General features: G+C 44.6%; 1 protein-coding gene across 6 annotated transcripts in view; it reads left to right on the forward strand.

Moving 5' to 3' along the window:
• The window catches only part of ASAP1 (ArfGAP with SH3 domain, ankyrin repeat and PH domain 1), a 147,795-nt gene that overhangs the window by 82,086 nt on the left and 39,891 nt on the right, over nucleotides 1–25,818 (forward strand). For all 6 annotated transcript variants that reach the window (XM_056854157.1, XM_056854156.1, XM_056854160.1 and 3 more), the window contains exons 10-12: nucleotides 664–750; nucleotides 14,372–14,472; nucleotides 16,839–16,908. In XM_056854157.1, coding sequence (XP_056710135.1) covers nucleotides 664–750; nucleotides 14,372–14,472; nucleotides 16,839–16,908 — 258 coding nt within the window. The remainder of the gene's footprint in view (nucleotides 1–663; nucleotides 751–14,371; nucleotides 14,473–16,838; nucleotides 16,909–25,818) is intronic.

Here is a 25,818-nt window from a genome sequence, read left to right on the forward strand (position 1 = left end):
GCCCACATGCTTTTTTAGAGCCCCGATACTTACAGCATAACTTAATTCGTGTCCCAGAAGAGGTATTGTTATGAAGGAGAAAGGTTGTTCCCAATGGCAACATGAGCACAAAGCCCAAGTTTCTTCTTTTGTGAACATAATTCGATCCTTCCTCCCCTTTTCCAACCACCTTGAGAGTCCCAGGTGCAGGCCCTGAATTTAGAAGTGGGTGGTTAGGGAATATTTTGTTTCACAGCTTAGGGGATTTTTGTAATGTGTAGCCAAGTGATAGGGTCATCCAGCTTCATGAAGCTGGTATTGATTGGCTGCTCCAGGGAGGGAGCTAAAGGAGAAAAGTTGTCAGGCCAGCCTGCTTTGAGCATGTCCTGAAAAAGGCAAAAAAAAATGCTGTTTTCTCAGAAGACTCTCAGAGGGCCACATTGGAATCTCGTCCCTGGGACAATAAGACAGTTGCTACGGAGTGAACAGGGACTCATCTGTGCCCTGCAGTTCATACTAAATGCTGATGCCAGACATTTGCTGATTGTCTCACCCTCTTCTGGTGGTCTTAAATTCCTGTATCTCAGTGTAGAATAAAAACATACATAACGGTCAACTGATACTGCATTTTAACTTCATGATGGGTTTATGGACTAATAAATAGGTATGGTTTTGCTTCTCTAGATAAAGCAGACACAAGATGAAGAAAAGAAACAGCTCACTGCACTCAGAGACTTGATAAAATCCTCACTACAGCTTGATCAGAAGGAGGTAAGAATCTAAAGCAGAAAGTATATGTGCCACTTTTCACATTTTAAAGGTATACACCTAAAATGTTTTACATGTATGTCAAAGTATGAACATAAGAAAAGCCCTGCTGGATCAGACCAAGGCCCATCAAGTCCAGCAGTTTGTTCACGCAGTGGCCAACGGGGTGCCTCTAGGAAGCCCCCAAACAAGACGACTGCAGCAGCAGCATCCTGCCTGTGTTTCACAGCACCTAAGATAATAGGCATGCTCCTAACCCTGGCAAGTATTTGGATGGGAGACCTCTAAGGAATACCAGGGTCATTGGCATGGAGGCAGTTAATGGCACCCCACCTCTGAACGTCTCTTGCCTTGAAAACCCTACAGGGTTGCCATAGTCAGGTGTGACTTAATGGCCAAAAAATAGTGTTTCATTTTCCGTAGTGCCACTAATGTACATGCTTAAAATTGGACCCTTTTGGTGAAATTATTCAAATTTAGTAGCTAAGGATTTTAAAAGAAAATAATGATAATATAAAATTAAAAAGAAAACAGGACTGTTTCGCCTGGCCTACATATGAGGGCAGCTGCAAGCCTTTCTCCATTTTCATCATTTGCTGGCCTCCTCATCCTCCCCCAAACAGATTTGGGGGTCCACTGTTCTCCAGGCCTGTTTAGGGTCTAGTAGCTGCAAACGAAAGAGAATGCCCTCTTTTTCTATTGTTTTAATGTATAATGAAGAATGATTTTACAGTATGTTTTAATATATGTTTTAACCTATGTTTTATCTTGTTGTGACCCGCTCTGAGCCCAGCTTGCCAGGAATGAGGGTGGGATAGAAATGAAATAAATAAATAATTTGAATTTAGAAGGGCTGTTTCATACACTAGCCCCTGTGACAATGACATTTGCCAACAACCATGTTAGTAAGAAAAGTGTATTGTTGCTTAAGAAAACACTGTTAGAGGTGGTGCTTCTCCTGAGTCCTACCACGGTCTCTCTGCTGACTCTTGATTATTACATCTAGACCTCAAGGGAATATTGCTACAGAATATCCTGGGAGTTCTACCAGACATTTTTATGTGAACTGAGTTTTGGTGGCCAGGGTTAGGTTTAAGTTTCCGAGACTTTATTGGCAATTGGCTTTTCATTTTATCTGGATATGTGTTATAACCTAGTTAATCCCTAAAGATGGGCAAGATAGAAATTGAAATACATTAACTGATTGCAAATGAGGGAAGACAAGTTTGTCATCTCTTGAACTAATGCAGCTGTGTACAGGCAGGCCTGAACATTTGCGTCTCACCAAGCCAAATACAGCTGTCAGCTGCACCAAGGATGCAGCTCACCAGGGACTGAATAAATCTCGTTTTATTGTCTGACACTAAAAACGGGAAGAGGGAGCTGTCGAGAAATTCACAGATTAGCCAGTGGACTGTGTTTAGGGTAAAGACCTAATTCAGGTGTTATGATCATCATATCCTTCTTTTGTGTGTTCTAACCAGTTGCCAACATCATTATATCTAATTCTGAACATGGCCCTAGATGTGAATTGTTAAATCCACACATTAGGGCCATGTACAGAAAGCAAGGATTTGTGAGAGATCCCCCTCTCTGAGTTTGCTTCTCCAAATCAGTTGCTCAGACGTTGATACAGAAACAATAGATTTATTGAAGCCTTCAGGAGATGAGACAGGCACAGGTAGAAAGTTGCAAGTGAGGGGCTATACGGGTTTACAGAATATATTGACTCCAGGGCACTGGGGCACTGGGGTTCACACTTATTGTTATGGGAAGTTACAAGCTTGGCATAATACAAAACATCAGACGGATCCCAGGAAGTCTGGTGCGGCTATCACACTTCCAAGGCCGCACCGGCCTGAGGGAGTACTGGCAGGAAGAACAGCGGGGGGGAAGATACATGGCGCCTGAGACCAGAAGGTGTGAACTGCTTTTACGAGTTCACTGATAACACCGCAGGTGATGGAAAGCAGAGACACAAAGACAGAGACCCTCACATTCTGCCCCCCTTAAGGCCCCCCTCCGAGAGGACGAGGCTTATCGGGATAAGCGAGGTGGAATTCTCGGACCAAGCGAGGAGCTGCCATGTGGGGTGCGGCCACCCATTCGTCATGTGCGGAGCCAAGGTTTTTCCAGCGAACAAAGTAAAACAGTTTCCCTTTCTTCCATTTGGAATCTAAAACCTTGGATATTTCCAAATGGGTATCCCCTCCTACTACGGTAGGAATCTCATGAGCGGGAGGGGGGTGGAACTGGGGAGCTGCTACATAAGGTTTGAGGAGGCTTATATGGAAGACTGGATGAACTCCCTTGAGAGTCTTAGGGAGACTCAGTTCCACGGTAACCTCGTTGATTACTCTGGTAATGGGGAAAGGTCCTACATAACGGTCGCTCAGTTTTTTGCAGGGGCGAAGAGAGCGGAGGTTTTTGGTGGACAGATAGACTTGCTCCCCCACCTTGAGTTCCCATCCCGGAGACCGGTGTTTGTCTGCTTGTTCCTTGTACTTGCTTTTTGCCCTTTCCAGATTTTTGAGCAACCATGGCCAGGTGGATTTAACCACCTGAATCCACTCCTGAAGATCAGGGGTAGACTGGAGCTCTGGCGAGACGGGGGCAGAACCGAAAGGGCCAAAATCCGTCCCGTATATAACTTGGAAGGGACTAAAGCCGGTAGAGGAATGAGGCGCATTGTTGTACGCATATTCGGCAAATGGCAGCAGGTCGACCCAGTCGTCCTGGTGGAAATTTACATAGCAACGCAAATAACATTCTACTACCGCATTTACTCGTTCCGTTTGACCATCCGTTTGGGGGTGATAGGCGGAAGAAAGGCCCTGTTCCTCCACTCCCATTAACTTTAAGAAAGCCCGCCAGAATTTGGCAACAAACTGGACCCCCCGGTCGGAGAGGACCTTCCTCGGGATCGAGTGTAGCCTGAGGACGTGCGTAATGAACAGTTTAGCTAAGCCCTGGGCTGAAGGAAGACCTGCACATGGAACGAAATGAACCTGTTTGGAAAAGAGGTCTGTGATAACCCAGAGAACCGTTTTCCCCCGACTTGGAGGTAGGTCGGTGATAAAATCCATGGCGATGACTTCCCAGGGACGGGAGGGGTTCTCAAGCGGTTTGAGAAGCCCCGGGGGTTTTCCCATCCGTTTCTTGGCTGTGGCGCAGGTGGGGCAGCTGCGCACATACAACTCTACATCGGATCTCATACCGGGCCACCAGAATTGCCTTCGAACCAGGTGAAGCGTTTTTATGAAACCAAAATGACCCGCTAGCCTGGCCCCATGTACAAGTCCCAATACTTCTTTGCGAAGGGAAGATGGGACATATAGTTTTCCCCCTTGCACCCACCAAGTGTTGGTTCGTTCCAAGCCAGTGGGGAGGAGGTGGTGCTCCTCCTCCTGTAAGGAGGCGTCCCGGAGTCGCTGTTGGAATGCTTCCGGGATACCTTTGAGCGTAGGGGGGGTCTCCGGTTGGCGGGCTTGGGATCGGGTGGTGACGGCCAAGCCAGGGACTTCCCCTCGCTGTTCGGGAGTGAACAGGGAGTCGACGGGGCGATCGAAATCGTTGCGATACTGGGGAAGTCGTGACAAAGCATCAGCTAGGGCATTTTCTTTGCCAGGGACATGTTTGAGGGTGAACCGGAATTTTGCAAAAAATTGGGCCCACCGAATTTGTTTGGCATTGAGTTTTCTAGCTCCCTTGAGAGCCTCAAGATTCTTGTGATCTGTGCACACTTCGAACGGCAGCTCGGCCCCCTCCAAGAAGTGTCTCCATATGGTAAGGGCATGTTTGACCGCTGCTGCCTCCTTCTCCCAAATGGCCCAGTTGATTTCGGACTGGGAAAACTTCTTGGAGAAGTAGGCGCATGGTCTCAACCGTCCCCCCTCATCCCTCTGCAATAGGGCCCCGCCCATGGCTACATCCGAGGCATCCACCTGCACCACGAAGGGCTTGGTGCAATCCGGGTGAGCCAAAACGGGTTCGGATGAAAAAAGTAGCTTTAAACTTTCAAAAGCTTGCTGGCACTGGGGAGACCATTGCAGACGGGCTGAGGGGAGTGCGGCGCTAGCCCCCCTGTCCTTGGTACGTAACAGGGCAGTGAGGGGAAGCGCAACTTGGGCAAAATTGGGAATGAAATTCCGGTAAAAGTTGGCAAACCCCAAAAACTGTTGAAGTTGGCGGCGGGTAGTGGGGGTTTCCCAGTCCCGCACCGCCTGGACCTTGGCGGGGTCCATTTCCAACCCTTGGTGGGAAATCACATACCCCAGAAATGTAATAGAAGGTTGGTGGAATTCACACTTGGACACCTTAGCATACAGTTTGTGCTCCCGCAGCCGCTGGAGCACTTCTCGCACTAGGCGCACATGTTCTTCCATGGTCTCAGAGTAAATAAGAATGTCATCGAGAAATACCACCACCCCCCGAAACAGTAAATCATGCAAAACTTCATTAATTAATTGCATAAAGACACTCGGAGCCCCCGAAAGTCCGAACGGCATGACCAGGTACTCAAACATCCCAAAACAACTGGAAAAGGCCGTTTTGGGTTCGTCTCCTTCTTTGATGCGAATGCGGTGGTAGGCTTCTACCAAGTCCAGTTTGGTGAAGATTCGGCCCTCCTTTAATTGTGCTAGAAGGTCAGGAATAAGAGGGAGGGGGTAAGCATTAGACTGGGTGACTGCGTTCAGTCTGCGAAAGTCAATACACAGTCTTAAATCTCCCGTCTTTTTCTTTACAAAGAAAGCTGGGGCTGAATAAGGAGCCTTGGAGGGGCGTATGAAACCCCTCGCCAGATTGACATCCAGATAGTCTCGCAATACAGTCTTTTCACTAGGGCTCATGGGGTAAACCTTTCCCTTAGACAGTTTGCCTTCCCCTACAATCTCGATGGCACAGTCCGTTTCTCTGTGGGGAGGCAGTTCGTCGCACTCTCTAACATCGAAAACATCAGTAAACTGCGAGTACTCAGAGGGTAATTGAGGAGAGACTGGGGTGGGGGACCCTACCAGTGCGGCGGCTGGAGTTCTGAGTACCCGTTCCTTGTCATGCAACCCACAGGGGTTTTCGGGGAAGGAAAGCACCCGTTTAACCCAATCAATGGAGGGATTGTGTCCCCTTAACCAGTTCATCCCTAACACCACAGGGGTTACAATAGGGGCGATGGTGAAATACAACCGTTCCCAATGTTCCCCCACGGACATAATCACGGCTGCAGTTCTGTGGGTCACAGGGCCCCGTTTAAAGTCACTCCCGTCCATTTGGGAAAAACGGAGAGGTCCCGGAAGCCGCTTGCGCCGGACACCCAACTTCTTGGCAGTTTCCTCATTTATCATGGTGCGGGCACACCCCGAGTCGACCAACGCGGGGACCTCTAACGGGGGACCCCCTTTGGGTAGGGACAGATGAACACGCACAAATACATTGTCCTCTTGGGCGCTTACCATCGGTGGAGCTCCTTGCACAACGATAGGGACGGTCTGCTGCGGAGCCCCCTCTACAGCAGACCGACGGCGTTTTTTGCCGGCTGTTCCCACTCTTCCTCCTCGCTGGAAGAGGGGGACGGGGTGGTGGCTTCCGGGGAGCCGTCCGAATCAAAGACGGTATTTGTAATCCGGGACCCCGATGGGACCGTAGAGTCGGATGCCCCATCCTGGGGGCGCGCGTGGAGAGCGGAGGGTGCGCCGGAGCGCCGGCTCAGTGGTCCACTTCTGCGGCGAGGCTGGCTGTCGGCGGCCGGTTTCGTCGGCTCGGCCTGGGTTTGGCGGGGGAGGGTCGGACGGCCTGAGCGAGAGGGGCATTGCGATGCAAAGTGACCCTTTCCCCCGCAGATCAGGCAGACGCCGGCCTCGAACCGCTTGCGGCGTTCCGCGGCCGAGAGACCCCCGCCACCCCCTTGCCGGAGTTCCCGGCCACGGTCACCTCGGGGCCTGGGGTCTCGCCCAAGCCGTTGCTTGGACAAGTTCAGGAGTTGTTTGCGATTCTCGATGTCAGCAGCATGGCGAACCCAACCTTCCACATCCGGGGGGTTCCCTTGCATGAAGGCCCAATGTTGGAGGTCTGGGTTGAGACCCTCCCGGAAACATTGTACCAAGGTAGCTTCACTCCAGTCCAGAATTCGGCTAGCCAGTGACTGGAACTCACTTGCATACTGCGCCACCGACTTAGTCCCTTGGCGCAGTTGCATCAGGGAGGCTTTAGCCCGCTCACCCAGAGTCGGGTCCTCAAAACGGTTTCGGAGTGCTACCATGAACTCGTCCAGGGTTCGCAGCACCGGCGAGCGGAGTTCATACTGCAACACCATCCAGGCAGCCGCCTCCCCTTGCAGTAAGGAAGCCACGTACTGCACCCGGGACTCCTCAGAAACGAAGGTCCGGCCTTGTTCCCGCATAAAAATGTCTACTTGGACCATAAAAAAGGTCAACTGGTCTCCCGACCCGTTATACGTGACTTTCAGGTCCCGACGGGCCGGGGGGGCAGGGGTTGCGGGCGGAACTACCGGCGCCCCGTCTGGGGGAGCACCGGCTGGAGGTTGCAACTTCAGCGCATCTAGGGCCGTGGCCATCTCACCCATTACGCGTTGCATGGTCTCCATCTGCTCCTGCATAGCCCGGCGGTCTTCCTGCCACTGCTTTCGTTCTTCCTCCATGAGGGCCTCTTTGCGGGCCGGGTCCCCTTCGAGTCCCGTGCTGGGGAAGGCCAACCGGCGATCCTTCGCCGCAGTCCGCGAGAGCGACCAGCCCTTGGGAGAGTCCAGCCAATAAGTAAGCCCCCGGGGACGTTCGTCCCGATCTTGGTCGGGGGCGCGACCCTTCGGTTTCTTTGGCTTGGCTCCCTCCTCCTTCGGGTCCGGCTTCTCCGGCTCGTCCGGTTCCTTGGGGGCATCGGGGTTAGGGGTGGTGTCCTCGTCGGCTGACATTCTGTCCAAGGCGGTACAGCTGCAGTCCGAGAGGCAAAGACTTGCAACTTAATGTGAGAGATCCCCCTCTCTGAGTTTGCTTCTCCAAATCAGTTGCTCAGACGTTGATACAGAAACAATAGATTTATTGAAGCCTTCAGGAGATGAGACAGGCACAGGTAGAAAGTTGCAAGTGAGGGGCTATACGGGTTTACAGAATATATTGACTCCAGGGCACTGGGGCACTGGGGTTCACACTTATTGTTATGGGAAGTTACAAGCTTGGCATAATACAAAACATCAGACGGATCCCAGGAAGTCTGGTGCGGCTATCACACTTCCAAGGCCGCACCGGCCTGAGGGAGTACTGGCAGGAAGAACAGCGGGGGGGAAGATACATGGGCCATCAGGCCTGGCGCCTGAGACCAGAAGGTGTGAACTGCTTTTACGAGTTCACTGATAACACCGCAGGTGATGGAAAGCAGAGACACAAAGACAGAGACCCTCACAGGATTTTTCAGGAAACCCCAGGAAACACCCCAGGATTGCAGAGAATTCTAAGGGGGGAAAAAAGGTGGGAAAGATGTAAAAGTTTTTAAAAGACCTGCAACATAACATTTCAAGATCTCAGCCATCATTATTGGGTTGCCTAGCAACCCCAGTGAGAAATGCTACAGTGTGGAAACAGAGAGAGAGACCATGCCAGAGAGAGAGAGAGTGTGGGGGCAAGTAGGGGGACGGAGGGAGAGATGGCCCTGCTGGGAAAAGGGAATGGGTAATAGGTGGGGGGGGGGAGAGATGTACCGTGGCTCCAAGGGGGAGGGAAAAGGCTCTCTGCCCCCATCTCATTGCTTCATGAACATTATCTGCCCCTCATCTCCCAGCCTCTTCATGCACCCAATTGATGGGGTCCCCCTCCATCCCACCCAGAGTGCACAGGATACACTTTCCACTCTGCATCCTTGCATGCCCTCTGCCCCAAGCCTCTGGCTGCTGAGAGAACACCAAAGGAGAAAAAGCTGCAATGGGAAGGTGGGGAACAAGAGGAGAGGATGCAAAAGCTGAAGCAGAGTGGAATGCCCCTCCTCATAAATTCTTGCAGATCTCCATTTTGTTCCTTCATAATCTCATGATTGCTAAGTTCCCCCCCCCCCCGAAAATTCTTGGCCAAGGGCTTTGTTGAAAGCCTTTTTGAAAGTCTTAAGTATACAATATCCGATTGATTGCCCTTCTCTACGTGAAAGATTAGGAGGCAAGGTTTTCTCTTGCTGCTACCATGTCGATTTCTCTCAGGAAGTTCTGTTTCTTTTGCATAATTAATAATTCTAGCCTTAATAATTCTTTCCACCAGTTTACTTGTGGCAGAATTTCATGGGACTGCAATTTTTTTGTTTTCTTCACACCCACCTGCAAGATTCTAAGAACTGCTGCTGCACTGGGTACCTTCCCATTCTGTTAAGGAAGCCTGTTTTAGAGGTGTAGCAGTTTCACATTTAAGTTAATCCTGGTAGAACTCCATCTAGTTCCTAGTACTCTTTTCTAATCTGCCCACTGATTTTTAAAGCCTCATCATTTGTAATTTTTGTTTGCCTGACTACCCCGGCTGCATCCCCCCATTAAGAATAATTTCAGGTCTAGTGTGGGTATTGTTGTGTACTGAAACATCTTGTGTACTGAAAATTGAAGCAAATTATTCAGTTTGGTTTTCTTGCGCATCTCTGGCTTTTACTCCAAATGCCCCCATGCCTCCTAGGCCACTTTCCTGCTTCAGAATGCATTTAATCTTTTTTTAATTGTACGTATATATTGTAAAGAATTTTTCTCAAATCCTTTTTTCCATTGTATTATTTCACTGCCTTAGTCTTTGTGAAGAGGAGAAACAGGTTACATAAGCAAATTTTACTGAATTCTCAACCCTGGTGGCATCCTGCACCCCCTCCCCCTACGCGAGTAAGGGGAGACATGAGAGAGGTCTATAAAATTATGCATGGTGTGGAGAGAGTGGAAAGGGAGAAGCTATTCTCTGTCTCTCATAAAACTAGAATGCAGAGTCATCTTATGAAGTTGAAGGGCGAAATATTCAAAACAGACAAAACAAAGTATTTCTTCACACAATGCATAGTTAAATTGTGGAACTCCCTGCCCCAGGATGTGGTGATGGCTGCCAACTTGGAAGGCTTGAAGAGGGGAGTGGACGTGTTCATGGAGGAGAGAGATATCCATGGCTACTAGTAAAAATGGATAGTAGTCATGATGCATGCCTATTCTCTCCAGTATCAGAGGAGCATGCCTATTATATTAGGTGAATTTGGAACACAGGCAGGATAATGCTATTGCAGTCAGCCTGTTTGCGGGATTCCTAGAAGTACCTGGTTGGCCCCTGTGTGAACAGACTGCTGGATTTGGTGGGCCTTGGTCTGATCCAGCATGGCGTTTCTTATGTTCTGAGGTTGGATGATACTACAAAACAGTATTCCATGTGGCCTAGAGGTCTGTAGCAAGATCTAGGATTGGTCAGGAATTCCAGTCCCTCATTCTGTGTGGGCTTGAGTGTGTAGACTTCCACTAGATCCATCCCAACTGGAAAAATTAATAGTTGCACCAGTGTCAAGAAGTTGAGGTCCCTCAATTTCTTGGATTTCATGATTTTCTTGGTTCAGGCCTAGAGGCCTATGAATTTTGTGCTGTTGGCATTTTAGACCTGCAAAATAGTTGCATTTTGAAAGCTGCTTCTGGGGAGGGAACAAGATAGGCAACCAGCTGCTTCTCTTTAAACCTTTCTCTCCCCTTTTTGGAATGCAAGGCCGTGCATTGCCACGGTAACTAATCGGTCAGCCATCATGATGATGTCCAGGTGCAGGGAGTTCTGCAGGCTTCATCACCTGAACCCATCAATTAGTGAGTCAGCATTCTGACCAAGCAATTAATCAACCATTAACTTACTTTCATTTTCTCATTGACCTCTATGAGCTCATGCCATTGAGAAAACGATTATAAGGACAGATCAGTCCTGAGCAAATCATGCACGCTTTGGGGTACAGCAGGAGAGCTGTGCTGGCGGCATCAGAACCCATTTGATTTTGGCCCTTGAGGGGGAAACTGGTCAAGCTGACCTTTTGGAGAAACCTTTGGACAACCTTTTGAAACTCTTGTATGCTGCAAGAACTCTTGAAACTGGTAACTATTGGAAAATTGCTTTTGAGAAGCCTTGCCAAACCTCTTGAATATTAGAAACTGAAATATTGTATGAGTTAGCTATGCTAAATCATTTTGTTATTTTCTTGCTTAAAACTTCATGACTTTTCTTTTCCTGTAACCAGCATAAATCTTATAAAATAAATCATTAGCCTTTTAAATTGGCTGTATCTATGACTCTGGGATTCCAAGCCTGAATCTGTGCCTTGTGTGTGTGATTGTGAAAACCACCTACCAAAAACCTAAGACAGTTTTGGGAACTGTAAACAGTCCTGGCTAGGTCTTAGCCTGGCTGGAAAAGTGTCACACTGAATTTGAAGCTTGGCAGGGGTTACTCTGGACCCTTGCCTGGAGGCTTAACTTTTGGTCCAGAGTTGGTGGCAGCTACTCATTGAACTTGGGGTGAAAGCCTGGAGTTTAATGTTTTGTCTTTTTGGGAAACCTTTGACCAAACCAAAGCAGTCCAACTGGTGGAGGCTGGTTGGAGCACTTTGACAACCAGAAACCGCAAATCACTGACATTTGGCACAGGGTGCTGAGCGTTTTCTCACATCGTACTGATAAGGATAGGCAGGAGTCATCAGTTGAGGCAAGGTAGAGTGTTGGTATGCATTACACATCAGGTCAGTAATGCTGCCGGTCAGAGAGCCAGCATGGTGTACTGGTTAAGAGCTGTGGTTTGGAGCGGTAGAGTCTGATCTGGAGAACTGGGTTGGTTTCCCCACTGCTACACATGAAGCCAGCTGTGTGACCTTGGGCTAGTCACACTCTCTCAGCCCCACCCACCTCACAGGGTGTCTGTTGTTGAGAGGGGAAAGGGAAGGCGATTGTAAGCCGGTTTGATTCTCCCTTAAGTGGTAGAGAAAGTCGGCATATAAAAACCAACTCTTCTTAGTTTTAGTTGTTTGTCTTCCTTTTAACTAATTTTGAATAAATTCACACTATTTGTCAAAACCCTGGTACATGTGCCACCTCGAGGTATTGAAGGAAGAGTGAAATAGTGGAATCTAACAAGAAAAAGCCACCGTTTTTAGAGAGAAAAGAATGTCACTTTTTAAAAATTACATACTGGAATTTATTTTAGCCTCAAAAATAACTTCATTAATTTGCAGCTCTGCCAGTTTTTAAATGCTTTGATACCTTTTTTGAAATTCTTCTTAGTTGATTGATCTATTCATTAAGCCAGTCAAAGTGTGTAGCTCTTAAAAACAGGTTAGGTCGCCCGATATTATTGGGTACGTTGTTACCTTGTAAGTAATCTGGAAGGAAAATGAAAAAATTGCCTCGGGCGAAGGTATTGATGTAAACTACACTTCAGTTCCAAAATGACATTAACTGAAATGTTAACGTAGAAATTAAGACGACAGGTTAAGTTTTGTGTTTGATTCCAACAAAATAGGTGACATGATTTTTTTTTTCTTTAAAAGGCACCTTTTAGAGGATCTAAAAGGCATATTGCTTAGTTCTGTGAAAAAAATTCTAATTATAGTTGTAGCAGATGGCCTGCTTAGTAAACCATAAAAATTGTACCTTGAAGATAAGCTAGCAAATATCTGTTCCCAGTCTTGCATTAAGGATCATAATTATGTACATTTTGCAGTGGGAAGCTGAAGTTTCCCAAGCCTTTATAATTAGCATAATTAAGATGCATCTTAGCTATGGCATGATATTTTAATACTCTTGGAATAATATTATACTCTTATGTACAGTATAAAGTTTTAATATAATTTTGTCTAAAGTAGCCTGCAATGGCTTCAGTCCGCTGGCGTTTACCCCAGATGGGAGGGGATTTCCGTCTGCAGAGCAGGACTTCACCGCTTCCCCCCTCCCCCCGCTGCAGCTCAAAATGCTATTTCTTAGGGAGAGCCCCCCCCCCCCCCATGAATAGCACAGGGTGGGGATCTGGATGACTGGACCTTACATGTTTAAAAAACACCTGGTGGCGGAATAAGGGCTGGCCATATTCTTTAAAACCATTTTAAAAAACTCAGTATTCCAAAATTGAACATTTTAATAAAACAAGCTTTTTAGTAACAAACACATGTATCAGGATCCAAAGGGCCAGGTAGACTGCTGTATGCACAGTGGAGCTTCTGTGGCTTGAAAATGGTTCTGCACATTTGCTAACCTTCATTGCAGGGTTTTAAATGAAGCTCGAACAAAAAAGAGACAAGTCTGGCGTATTTGCATGCACTTTAGAGAGTATCTGGACCCTGCGCATATAAAATAGCAGAGTAGCTAGACTATCGCTCAGCTAACTTGATATTACGTTTTAAAGAGCCCCTTCCTTTAACTGTCAAATAAGATTCAATCACATTATTTAAATTTATAGATGTGCTTGCTTAGCAACACAGACTGAGAGCAGTTTAGAGACTTACATAAAACCCATCACCACAGAGAGAGAGAGAATTCTGGAAACAAGTGGCATGGGGCGAATCCAGCCATTCGCTTTCTGGGCTGGCAGGCAGGTTCCCTTCTCCGGCACCTTTCCAGATCCTGCTGGGGTCGCCATAAGCCAGTTGCGACTTGACAGCACTTACATAGGTAAGGTGGTAACCAGATGCATGTTTAATTTTGCTAAAACAGACTAACATAGCTGCCCCTCTGGAACAATTTGTATTTATGATCCCTGTTCTAATTAACTTGAGAATATTAAAAAATGGGAAGGAGTATGCAGTATAGGTGTTAGGCATTAGTTGGCGGGAGTGGGGAGGGGGAATCCCAGACTCAGAAGCAATGGCAGTTGTGTCAAAACAATTAATGCTGTCAAATGGTTGTCATTCATTATTTGCCATGACTGGCCCTTCTCCGCCCCCCCCCCCCCGCCGTACCCTTTCCAAAAGGAGAGACATTAAATTCAACCCACTACCCAGCCTGCAGTGACTATGGAATATCAATGCATGCCTATTCCTTGCTGCTATTATTACTTGATGTTGCTACAGTGTAAATGATGTAAATGGAGAGGCTGCAAAATGAGCAAGACTATTCCTCTTTTATCAAATAATGCTGTCTTAAAATGTTCTACTTTTTTCTTCCTATGTTGCCTTTGCCTTTCCTGATCGAAGTCTAGGAGAGTAAGTCAATGCTTTAATAAATCATTGCTTTTATAATGAATTTGCAGACCTTTTAGTTGCTGCATTCTTTCATCAGATGTTACTCTGTGTTTCCATCTATCTGTATATACACATGCGCATGCACATAGGCCTGCATACACATGTATCGGATTTCATTCCATTTTTTAAACCATAAACCAAGCCCAGTAAACCAAAATAAATGAGGTAATTATATACATATCATGCTGCATGTATCGTTTACTTGTTTCTGTTGACTATTTTTGCCAAATTCTGTCATGTTATTTTTACTACAGTATTCCATAATTCTCATTTAAAGCCTTCATCATCTTCTGGAAATATGCATTGATTTTTTTACTGCTCAAAACCATCCATATAATGAGCTGGGAGCTTTATGCATTTGGAAAAAGGAAAAAAAGAAAAGAAAAACATTGGATGTTTGTTTGTTTTCTAGGATTCCCAGAGCAGGCAAGGAGGCTATAGCATGCACCAGCTTCAGGGCAATAAGGAATATGGCAGTGAGAAGAAGGGTTACCTTTTAAAGAAGAGTGATGGGTATGTACTCTAGAAAAAGCATAGTAATAAGCGGGAAGCTGCCTATTACTATTAAACGGGTGATTGGTTGATTTCATGTCACAGATCCATCTATCAATGCATTCTAATTTAGCTCATAAGATATTCCATGATTCAGTTATATTTAAAAACTAGTAAAATATCTGTCCAGCGAAGGCATGTTTTTGGCGACTATTTCAGCATTTGAAGTCAACATCTTTATAAAAATTCAACATGTGCATAAATGTAAAATGGGTTATGATAAACTTGCATTGCTTCTCCAGTGGATTTATACCTTGCTTTGATCTAGGTTTTGTATGAGAGTATTTGTGTGTGTGTGAAGTGCGGTCAAGTCACAGCCGACTAATGGAGATCCCATAGGGTTTTCAAGGCAAGTGATTAAGCAGAGGTGGTTTGCCATTGTCTGCCTCTGCAAAGTCTTCCTTGGTGGTCCCCCATCCACATACTGACCCCTGCTTAGCTTCCATGGTCTGATGGGAATATTTACAACTATATAAAGAGGCTAGCTAAACAAATAAAAAACTTATTATTCTGTGGTTGTTGGATGTTGTACAGCCGTATGCGAGTATAAGAACTGAAGGATAAAAGTCTTAATTTCAGCTTAACTGAACATCTTGATTCAAGTCCAGCAGCACCTTAGAGACCAACAAGATTTTCAGGGGATGAGTGTTCATGAATCAAAGCTCGTTTCGTCAGTTACCGCAGTCCAAGCTCTGCTCACAACCTGAGTTCGATCCCGACAGAAGTTGGTTTCAGGTAGCCGGCTCAAGGTTGACTCAGCCTTCCATCCTTCCAAGGTCGGTAAAATGAGTCCCCAGCTTGCTGGGGGTAAAGGGAAGATGACTGGGGAAGGCACTGGCAAACAACCCCATAAACAAAGTCTGCCTAGTAAACGTCGAGATGTGACATCACCCCATGGGTCAGGAATGACCCGGTGCTTGCACAGGGGACCTTTACCTTTATAGAGTTGTAGTGCATGTTGGGTGGCACTGAAACTTTGAAACAGGGTTGATGGATGATGAAAGAATTGCAATGCCCCTTCCCCACCCACCAGTTTAATAAATAACAACTGAGTAATTTCGTTTCTTTACTGTGTATGGGTGTGAAAGCTGGACATTGAAGAAAGCTGATTGGAAGAAAATAGATTCCTTTGAAATGTGGTGTTGGAGGAGAGTGTTACGGATTCCGTGGACTGTCAAAAAAATCTGTGGGTTATAGATCAAATCAAGCCTGAACTGACCCTAGAAGCTAAAATGACTAAACTGAGGCTGTCGTATTTTGGTCATATTATGAGAAGACAAGAGTCACTGGAAAAGACCGTCATGCTAGGAAAAGTTGAGGGCAGCAGGAAAGAGGAAGACCCAACAAGAGATGGATTGACTCTATAAAGGAAGCCACAGCCCTCAATTTGCAAAATCTGAGTGAGGCTGTCAAAGATAGAACATTTTGGAGGACTTTGATTCATAGGGTAGCCATGAGTCGGAAGCGACTTGACGACACTTAACACACACACTATTTCATAGCTTAACTTTTATTTACAGCCAGTAAGGAGATGTATATACAATTACACAGAAAACATACACAACCAAATTAAAAAAAAAACTACCAAAAGGCAAAACAAAGTTCATATGTAATTGAGGGATGTGTATTTTTAGAATTTGTGTTAAGGATGACCTGATTCCCCCAACTTCGTCATAACTCTGATTTGTGTTCTCTCTGTTCCTGCAGTTTCACCAGCTTCTATCTAATTTTGGGGAAATTAGAGCAGCAGAATCTATGGGTAAAGGGGGCTGCTGCTGCTCCCCATTCCCCATGTGTCTGCAACTATCATGGAAACTTTAAATTTAGAAGGCCTTTGGGGTTGTACTTCAGTGAACCTGAGATTTGGGAATTGTAGGGAAATGTAGAAACAACAACAAAAATAATAGCAGTTTTGTTGAAACACTAAAAAGATTTAAAATGCTGTTTAGCAGGCAACAGGCTAGTTTTAAAAGAGGTTTTTTTCTATATTGCAAAGCACAAACATATGTTTCTAGGATTTCTAAATGTTAGGGTTGCAGAGATGCGTGGATTTTATAGGAGGAATGGGGAAAACCCCAAAAGTATAAACTCCCACAGTTCAAGTGTTTTGAAAACATTCAGGGAGATGTATAGATTTGGACACAAAATCCATCCTGGTAGAAATTCATGATTGTCCCTAATTTATACTAAGAAGCATACATGTGCTATGTTTCTTTAGAATGCACCATAGAGCCAGTGTGTTTAATCTATGCAGAGGAAGTTAATAAACATGATTGGTAAGTATCATTTATGAAGTATGGTTTATTGTCTCTTTATTTAATCTTTAGGCTAAGGAAAGTTTGGCAAAGAAGAAAATGCACTGTCAAAAATGGTATTCTGACAATATCACATGCAACCGTGAGTAGTGTTTAACCCCAAATTGAACTTTGCTCCAGTACATTATGATGAACTGAATATACTGCATTGGCATGTTTCTCTTACTGAAATCGGCATTATTTAAAGTGTTGGCTAGCACTGTGGTAACTTCAGATTATCACCACAAGGTAATTGGGCATTGTGTGAAGAGACAGAATTTTTTATTTACTTCATAGTTTGCCTGGTTGAAATCCCTCTACCCCCCATTCATACAGGTATAAAACATGTAAGCTCTCTCACTCTTGCTTAGAATGATAGGTGGCTTTAGTGCACTTGACTAGAATCTGATTGCTAAATCTGCCAAAGGAACAAACTACTCATATTTGGAGGAAAGGGGACTGGATTTTTTAAAAAATAGCATCAGCTACAGCTATGTCTTGTTCGTTTATCCTGTAGTGCAGAAGTTTAAATTGTGTACTCAGTATAAACCTAATCCTTACAACAGCTCCTGTTCTTCACATTCTTTTACTTTTATCTCAAGTTGAGGAGGGCTTTGTTATCTCTTACTACTCTTTCCATTTTTTCCATATAATCAAATAGGTAGAGAGATGACCCAGCATTTTATTTAAAATATTTACAATCCCACTTTTTTTCCTTAATAGAGGGTCATAAGGTGCATGGCAATGGATTAAAACTATATTTCTACAAAGTAAAGAAGAAAAACAACAACAACCCACCAACATATGTTAAAACTCCAAAATATAATGTCAGTGCTGCAAAACTGTGTCCCCAGAAGAAATCAAGTCTGTCGAGGAATCTCAAATATCCTTGAAACTCTCCGTTTTGCAATCTCATCTGAATGCTAACAGAGGGTTGGTTCTTTATCCTTTGGGGCAAGCTTTTCCAAGGAGAGCAGGCTGCAGATGAAAAAGAATGTGTATGTGGCTCCACTCTTCCCACTATTCTCAGATACTGTTCAGGGGAGTGGAGTTGCCAGTAAGGTTTCTATAGCGAACAGAAGTGGAGAGTGCTTTTCCCACACACTGCATTCCAATAAAGGCACTTTTGAACAATCCTAGCTGTCTCCTGCCATTTACCTTTCCCTCCTCAAATATAGAATATAAACTACTAGTAAGTTTTCATAAAAGTCTGAATATGGAGGCCAACTTTAAGTACCTGCTTATATGCAGTCAGCATGTATCCATAACTACAAGGTATTATAACATCTGCTTAATCTGTATTGTTTTAAAATTTAATTGTAATTAGACACAGTTACACATGTCTTTATCTGTGGCCACTTTGGGTGGCTGTTTAATTAGACATGCTGCATTTACTGGGCTGTTTGGCACAATTTGGTAAAACCGAAAAAAAACTTTACATGGAAACTGTATTGTATGCATCTGCTCATTTTCACGTTTATCGCACTTTTATCCCACCCTTTCTCCATGGAGCTCAGGGGCATATCCATGAGTCTCCTCCTTCCCCATTTTATCCTTAAAACAACCCTAACAGGTTTGCAAGGCTAAATGAATGACTGGCCCAGCAGGTTTAATAGCAGAGTCAGGATTTGAACCCAGGTCTGTTAGATACTCGTCCCACAGTATAACTGCCACACTGCACAGGCACAACACAAGTGGTGCAAGCATTTGTTTCACTGTTTTCTATACGTGATTTTTTGGGGTCGGAATTATGGTGGGTTAGATTTAGATGAAGGCGGAATGAACATTGGTGGGAGGGACATTCACAAGTTGAGATATGCGTCTGACACCCCATTGCTGGCAGAAAATAGTGACGAAACAACAATAGTGAAGAAGGTTAAAGCAGAAAGTGCTAAAGCAGAATTACAGCTGAACATCAAGAAAAGAAAAGTAATGGCTACTTGGGAATTAAGGTTGACCATGAAGAAATGGAAATTGTTCAAGATTTTCTGTTCCTTGGCTCCATCATTAACCCAAAGGGAGACAAGCAACCAGGAAATCAGAAGGAGATCAAGGCTGGGAAGAGCAGCCGTGAAGGAGCTAGAAAAGATTCTTAAGTGTAAGGATGTGTCGCTGGCAACCAAGATCCAGTTAATTCATGCCATAGTATTCCCCATTATTATGTATTGGTGTGAAAGATGGACAATGAAGAAAGCCGACAGGAAGAAAACTGATTCTTTTGATGTGGTTTTGAAGGAGAATTTTACAGATATCATGGACCGCAAAAAGACAAATCAGTGGGGTCTAGGTCAAATCAAGCCTCTCCCTAGAAGCTAAAATGATTGAACTGAGGCTATCGTACTTTGGTCACATTATGAGAAGACAAGTCACTGGAAAAGACAATAATGCTAGGAAAAGTTGAAGGCAACAGGAAAAGAAGAAGACCTCACATGAGATAGATTGACTCAATCAAGGAAGGCACAGCCCTCAGTTTGTAAGACCTGAGCAGGGCTGTTAACAATAAGTTTTGGAGGACATGAATTCATAGGGTCACCATAAGTCGGAAATGACTTGACGGCATTTAACACACACACAATTGTTGTAGGATCATTGCTTTTCCTTCTGGGTAACAATTCTGAGGTGGGATAAGAAGATTTGGATCCATATGTGTTCCTTTGTATTATTTACCCACTTTATTTGGCCTCTGGGAAACAGAGTTCTAGAAATAGGCTGCCTTGGTGCTTCCCTCTGTTCTTCTCCACTAGTAATGATGATTATGATAATTCCCATTTATGGAGCACTTTTAATGTTCAAGGCATTTTTGACACAAATCTTACAACAGCCATGTAAAATAAGGCTTTGTCAAAGATGGTACAAATCATCTTAAACTGTTCAAGGAGAAAAGGGATATGGTTTAAAAGGAACAGCCTCTGGGGACATCAAGAAAACCTAGCGAAGAAGAAGAAGAGTTGATTTTTATATGCTGACTTTCTCTACCACTTAAGGCAGACTTAAACCGGCTTACAATCACCTTCCCTTTCCCTCCCCACAACAGACACCCTGAGAGAGAGATGGGCTGAGAGAGCTCTAACAGAGCTGTAACTTGCCCAAGGTCACCCAGCTGGCTTCGTGTGTAGGAGTGGGGAAACAAATCCAGTTCACCAGATTATCGTCCACCGCTCATGTGGAGGAGTGGGGAATCAAACCCGGTTCTCCAGATCAAAGTTCACCGCTCCAAACCACCGCTCTTAACCACTGCACCACGCTGGCCCTCAAAGAAGAAATGGGAAGATACCATGATTGACAGCAGAGAACAAAGACACTGAATGGACAGAAAACCAGATTGGAGGGTATTTGTATAAATATCCAACCGCTTAGATTCACAGGAAATTGATGCATGTGGAACGGGGAACAAGTACAGTGACTTGTGGTTTCACAGGTCTGGCCCTTCACATTCACCTTAAATGTGCAGAAATAGTACTTCGGTCATGGCAAATAAACTGCTCGTTATATGAAAGAAACTGTCATGTGAAAGGTTGAAAATGCCCGCCATGGGGTTCTTGCTCACATGTAACCTTCAAAAGTATCATTGTTTTATCTCCCAGAATCCTTTGCCTGACTGTGCAGCATTTGTTTTCCAATACAACCTGATTCCCCTACAGAGTAGTTTGTTTCTTTTGCTGTCTCTTAAATGGGTCACTGCACCAAAGACATGTCAGATGCAAACATTTGTTGCTAAAACCTGTTTGTGGTTTTAGAAAAGCAAAACTGTCGTGTTGTTGATAAGAAATTTCTTGGTTCTGAAGATCAAGAGCTTGCAAATTTCATAGACTATGGTTTTGGATAGGCTGGTGAATTTGCCAGACTGAAGGGAAAGTGAGCTATGAATATTTTTGAGTTTCAGTCTGTACTTTCTTGATCAATTAAATTTTTTTTTAGGCATCATGCAACTCCAGTATTAATAAAACACTTCTTAATCTCTTAGCCATGCTTTGGAGATTGGAATTACCCCTCAAGCTTGTGTTCTCCTCGGTTTCCTCTCTCCCACTTGCATTCTTCCTCCTCTCCATCTTGAGCATGAACAATGGCTAGTGTTATATCTATGAATGCTAAATCTGGTTAAATCAGGTTATGAAATCACGGTCAGATGCAGTTTTCAGCCTCTGGCTTACAGCTAACTAATGGTTAATGTTCACCTTGGTGCAGAGGTGTAGCCCTGAAAAGAGAAGCGAGGATCTGGTTGGAAGAAATATGCAAGCCTGAGAGGTGGTCCCAGTTTCTTAACCATCCTAAAGAAATCAGGAAATACGATATCTGCTCCGATCCATGATAATCAGCTGTTAAGGATGAGGCATCGGCTCTTCTCCCAGTGTTATCTTTCAGTCATCTTGTATGCCCTGGCTGTTTGGTCATGGGTTTGGGGCCAAAGATCTGCATGTGGTATGAAACTCATTGAATGAGACTTTTTTATCCCCCTTGCCCAACACTGAACTCCCTGAAATTTTGCCCATGGGCATCAGGGGAACCCTCATGCATGGGGACGAAGTGGAGGTTTGCAGTAGGAGGAAGGAAAGGAGCAGAAATAGCCACCTGGTTCTCCTCCCAGAGAAGTGCCAATCCGCTAATTTAAGCGCCAGAAGTCCAGCAGACAACCTGCTTAAATCCAGTGCTCTGTCTTGAAAAGCATTCATGGAGTTCACACCTTGAATTTCGATGCAGAGAGGTTTCATTCCCAGAGTCATCTGTTTGTCTCCTATGGATGCCATGTAAGAACGGAGATTGATCTCTGGACACTGAGGTTACTGTATGAATTATGATACAATGTGGTCAGAAGCATCATGATAGGTTCTGCTTACTTGCATCTACCTTGAACTTGATCTAGTGTTGCTGGAGATGTGTGGAAGTTCAGGTAATGTAATAATGCCTGCTGCAACATTAGAGGGCTTTTGTAAGCAAGGCCCAAATGACCCATGTTACGCATTGACTTCTAATTGCTAATGCCAAGGAGAGAGACTGGTCATTGTAGGTTTACGTTTGCAATACAAGCCTGTTGAAACCAGAGGCGCTTCTAAGACTTCTGTGGAAAAACACCTTTCTGTTGTGATACCTAACAAGAATGCACATCCAAGGCTGTGTGTTTTGCTGTTAGTATCTGCAACTTTTGTGCAGCATTCAGAAAGTAATCATGGTAGATTTTAACAGATCCCTGAAATGAAGGAGAGCTGGGTTTAGAAGATGGATGAGTGGGCCAGAAAGGTGCCTTGATCCTTTTTCAGTAAATAGTGATACATGATCCTTGCTTCTCTTCTCCTCCTTGCGTGCAAAATGTCACTTAGATGCATACCTTGGCCTACTGTTCTCTGTGCTAGCGGTTTGAATGTTAATATCCCTCCAGTATTATGTAACTACTTGACTTTCATGAGTCAAATTCAAATGTAAAAGAAATGCAAAAAAAGAGATGTTAAATCTGATGAAATCTGGCAGGTGTAAAGGCTGGAAGGAGAATTTTTTAAAAAGAAATTATATCAGGGCAGGCTTTTCAGAGGTGTAAAAATAGCAAATGGTCATTTAAATGTCAAATGTAATTCTTTCACCATGCAGAGGTTTTGTTTTCTTTGCCATTTAAGCATTTTAAACCATACTGCGAATACGCTTCTAAGATTATAAACCAAACAAAGCACAATGCACAGTTACTAGTCATTTTAGCTTCTGTCTCATCTCTGCCACCTTGTTTTTTCCAGCACAGCTGAACATTTTTTGACAAGTTTTTAGTGGTCACTCTTTTCTGGAGTACATGACCAGCCGTTGTGGCATTTGGGCAAGTAGTAAATGTTTATGAAATGAATGATGCTGCTCCAATGATGTGGGGACAAAATTGGTCCTGCCCATGCTGGCTGAATCTCGTTTTCAGTTGATAGGATTCTGTGTTCATTTCTGCTTTGCATGGCACTGCAACATACTTTACCACTGAGTCTTGCAATGTTTCATGCATAGGCCTTGGAAAGCCAGCATGGTGTAGTGGTTAGGAGCGGTGGACTCTAATCTGGAGAACCGGGTTCGATTCCCCACTCCTCCACAGGAGCGGCAGAGTCTAATCTGGTGATCCGGGTTGGTTTCCCCACTCCTACACATGAAGCCTGCTGGGTGACCTTGGGCTAGTCACAGTTCTCTTCGAACTCTCTCAGCCCTGCCTACCTCACAAGGTGTCTGTTGTGGGGAGAGGAAGGGAAGGCGGTTGTAAGCTGGTTTGATTCTTCCTTAAAAGGTAGAGAACATCGGCGTATAAAAACCAACTCTTCTTTTTCTTCATTAAAACAAACACCCTTTCTTTCTGGTTTCCATAGTTTCTCAATTTAATTGTAGGTAACCTCATTGGTCCAGGCAACAAATCCAAAAACAGAAGCATAATAACTTTTATTAGGACACCTTCTGGTCTTAAGTTTAGGAAAGCTATACACATTACACCTTGGGCAATGCTGTTTTATCCTTCCCCTCTGTCCATTCTGATGGAGGGTTCCTCGGGAGCCCAAAAGCTAGCCATTTTTTTTCTTTTTTAAAATCTTGGTTAACCAGTATAGTATAGCGGTTAGAATGTCGGACCAAGGTTTGAATCTGCACTCCGCCATGGAAGCTCCCTAAGTGACCTTGATTCAGTCACACATTCTCAGCCTAACCTACCTCACAGGGTTGTTGTGGGGGTAAAATGAAGGCGGGGAGGACGGTGCAGTCCACTTTGTGTCCCCATTGGGGAGAATGATAAAATCTCCTTACTTAAGCCATTGATTTTCTCGTAAGTAACTCTTGTGCATCTGGTGAAGCGGCCAGTAGAAATCTTATATCACAATGAATTTGTGAAGTGTTAATGTATCACAGGATCCTTTCTTAATCAGTCAAGTTTTATTTCGATACAATATCAGCTCTGAATAAAAATCAAAGTTAAGTTAAAATAATAAAATAAAATAATAAAAGTTGATGATTCTGGGAGGGATGATTTGAAGAAGAGGAGGAAAGATCTTCTATGAGGAAAGGTTTTCAGTCAGCCGTTTGCAAATCCCACTGGACCGGAGGCAAAATTTGGCTACTTGAATGGTTATCTCCCGAGAGGAGTCGGCTAAGAGAAGGGAAACTTTAGCTTCTTCTGATCTCCCAGAAAAGGATGACAATATGGGAAGAATGTACTGCGATCTTATGTCGCTGTAGAAGGGACATTGCAGCAGAACATGTTCTAATGATCCTTTCTCATTTTGGGACACACATCTAGATACTTGTAACAACAGTCATTTTCTAATACAAGTGTACTGTTTTGCTGCTTTAAAAAAAAGGAACATTGGAAGTGGCTTGAGCTTTCTGAATATATGAATATGCACATTTTTTTGCCCACAACCCCTAAATAGAGCCTTTGTGTGATCTTAAGTCTTCAGATGGTTGCAGAGCCACTGTGCTTGTAGTGGTTAGAGGGCGGGATTTAGCTTGCTGGGCCAGTCCCCGACTCTTTGGCTTACTGACTTTGCAGGGTGGTTGTGATGATCAAATGAGGGAGAACAAAGAGATGTACGCTATTCTGAGCTCTACAGAGGAAGCATGGGATAAAATTTTATTAGCTAGAAAATTGTAGAGGCTTCTTATTCTGACACCTTCTGTAGTCACCAGAAAGGTCACTGCTGTTTTTAGAGCTCCTGACTTTTTTTTTTAATGGCCCCAGTGCATCCTTAGTGGAAAGATAAAGGAAAGACTATCACTTGCTTTTGCACGTAATGCAACTTTTCACGGTTCCCCCCCAGTCATTTCTGTGCTGAAGACAAAAGTGTTGCAGCTGTTCAAACATGGACATGTTTTGGCCCTTTCACAAATGGAAGGATATCATTTTGTTTCCGTTTTCTTTTGAAAAAACTAAACTAAAGGCTTTATCAGTTTATTCTTTTGAAATGTAACATTTGCGTTCTGGTTTTAGTTCTCTGATACAGTTAAGACTTCTGTCTTGTAGACGATAATAGCCGTCTAGAGGACTGAAAGCTGAAATACCACCATGTTTGACATGTGTGAGGGCATGGGTGCCTGAAGGACTACCCTTTGAAAATGTCTTTTGTCACCCCCTCGCAGCTCTGAACGCTGCAAAGGGGAAGGGGCAAACAGCTCCCGCCTTGGCTGTTTCTCCTGGCGAAAATGACACCGGAGGGAAGATTGAAGCCTGTTATTCCCCCTAGCAGTGTTTGGAGCTGTGTGGGGTGACGAAGATGCTTTTAAAAGGTTAGTCCCTGCTCTAACGCTTAACTACAATTCGAGTCGGGAGCCCGTTATACTATATTCGCTGCTTTTCTTTTACTTTGAAGCTGTGGCCTGGGGTCGCTAATTTAATCAAGAGAAGCTGTGCTGGGAGATCAGGTGCTTAACTCTTTTCTCTCATGACATTTCCCTGATCTAAATTGTTCCCTCAGCTGCTGTTAGCCCCATGGGTCAAGGGGAATACCTGTACGGCTGTCAAGGGGGTTCCCAGGTGTGCTGGGTAATTGAGTTTGAATTGAATAGATGAGCTACTGAGGAAGGCAGCAGTTCAAACTGCAGTCAGCTGTTGTTGATTTTATGGCTTAATATTGTAGTCGCTACTTTTAGAAAAATTTGATAGCCCGCAAGGAGATTGGCGTATTGCATGTTTTTATCATTTTGTAGTGATGAGATTCCTGACACTTCCTGGTTGATGGCTCAGTCCCTTAGCTTCTAAGTCGCACAAACACACAAATTCTGACTAGTGTTGGTCTTCCCTCTACCAACTCCATCTTAGCAAGAAAGCAGGTGGATGGATGACATAGTCACCTCTGTTAAACGGTTACTGACACTAAGAGAGGGAGTGATTCACACGGAAGTGCTATGTGTCGAATGCAAACCAGCAGTTCCTCTCTTCGTAAGAGCATGTGGATTGCATTCTTCATGGTAATGCAGGTGAAGCAAAAAAGCTCACCTCTGCTGGGGAGAGTGGAAGACGGCCCAAATGCCAGGTGTTCTTTTTGCCCCCACCCCTCTCTCCCCCGCCCCTTTT

This window comes from Euleptes europaea, chromosome 8, assembly GCF_029931775.1.
Source record: "Euleptes europaea isolate rEulEur1 chromosome 8, rEulEur1.hap1, whole genome shotgun sequence".
In the NCBI taxonomy this organism is placed as follows: Eukaryota; Metazoa; Chordata; class Lepidosauria; order Squamata; family Sphaerodactylidae; genus Euleptes; species Euleptes europaea.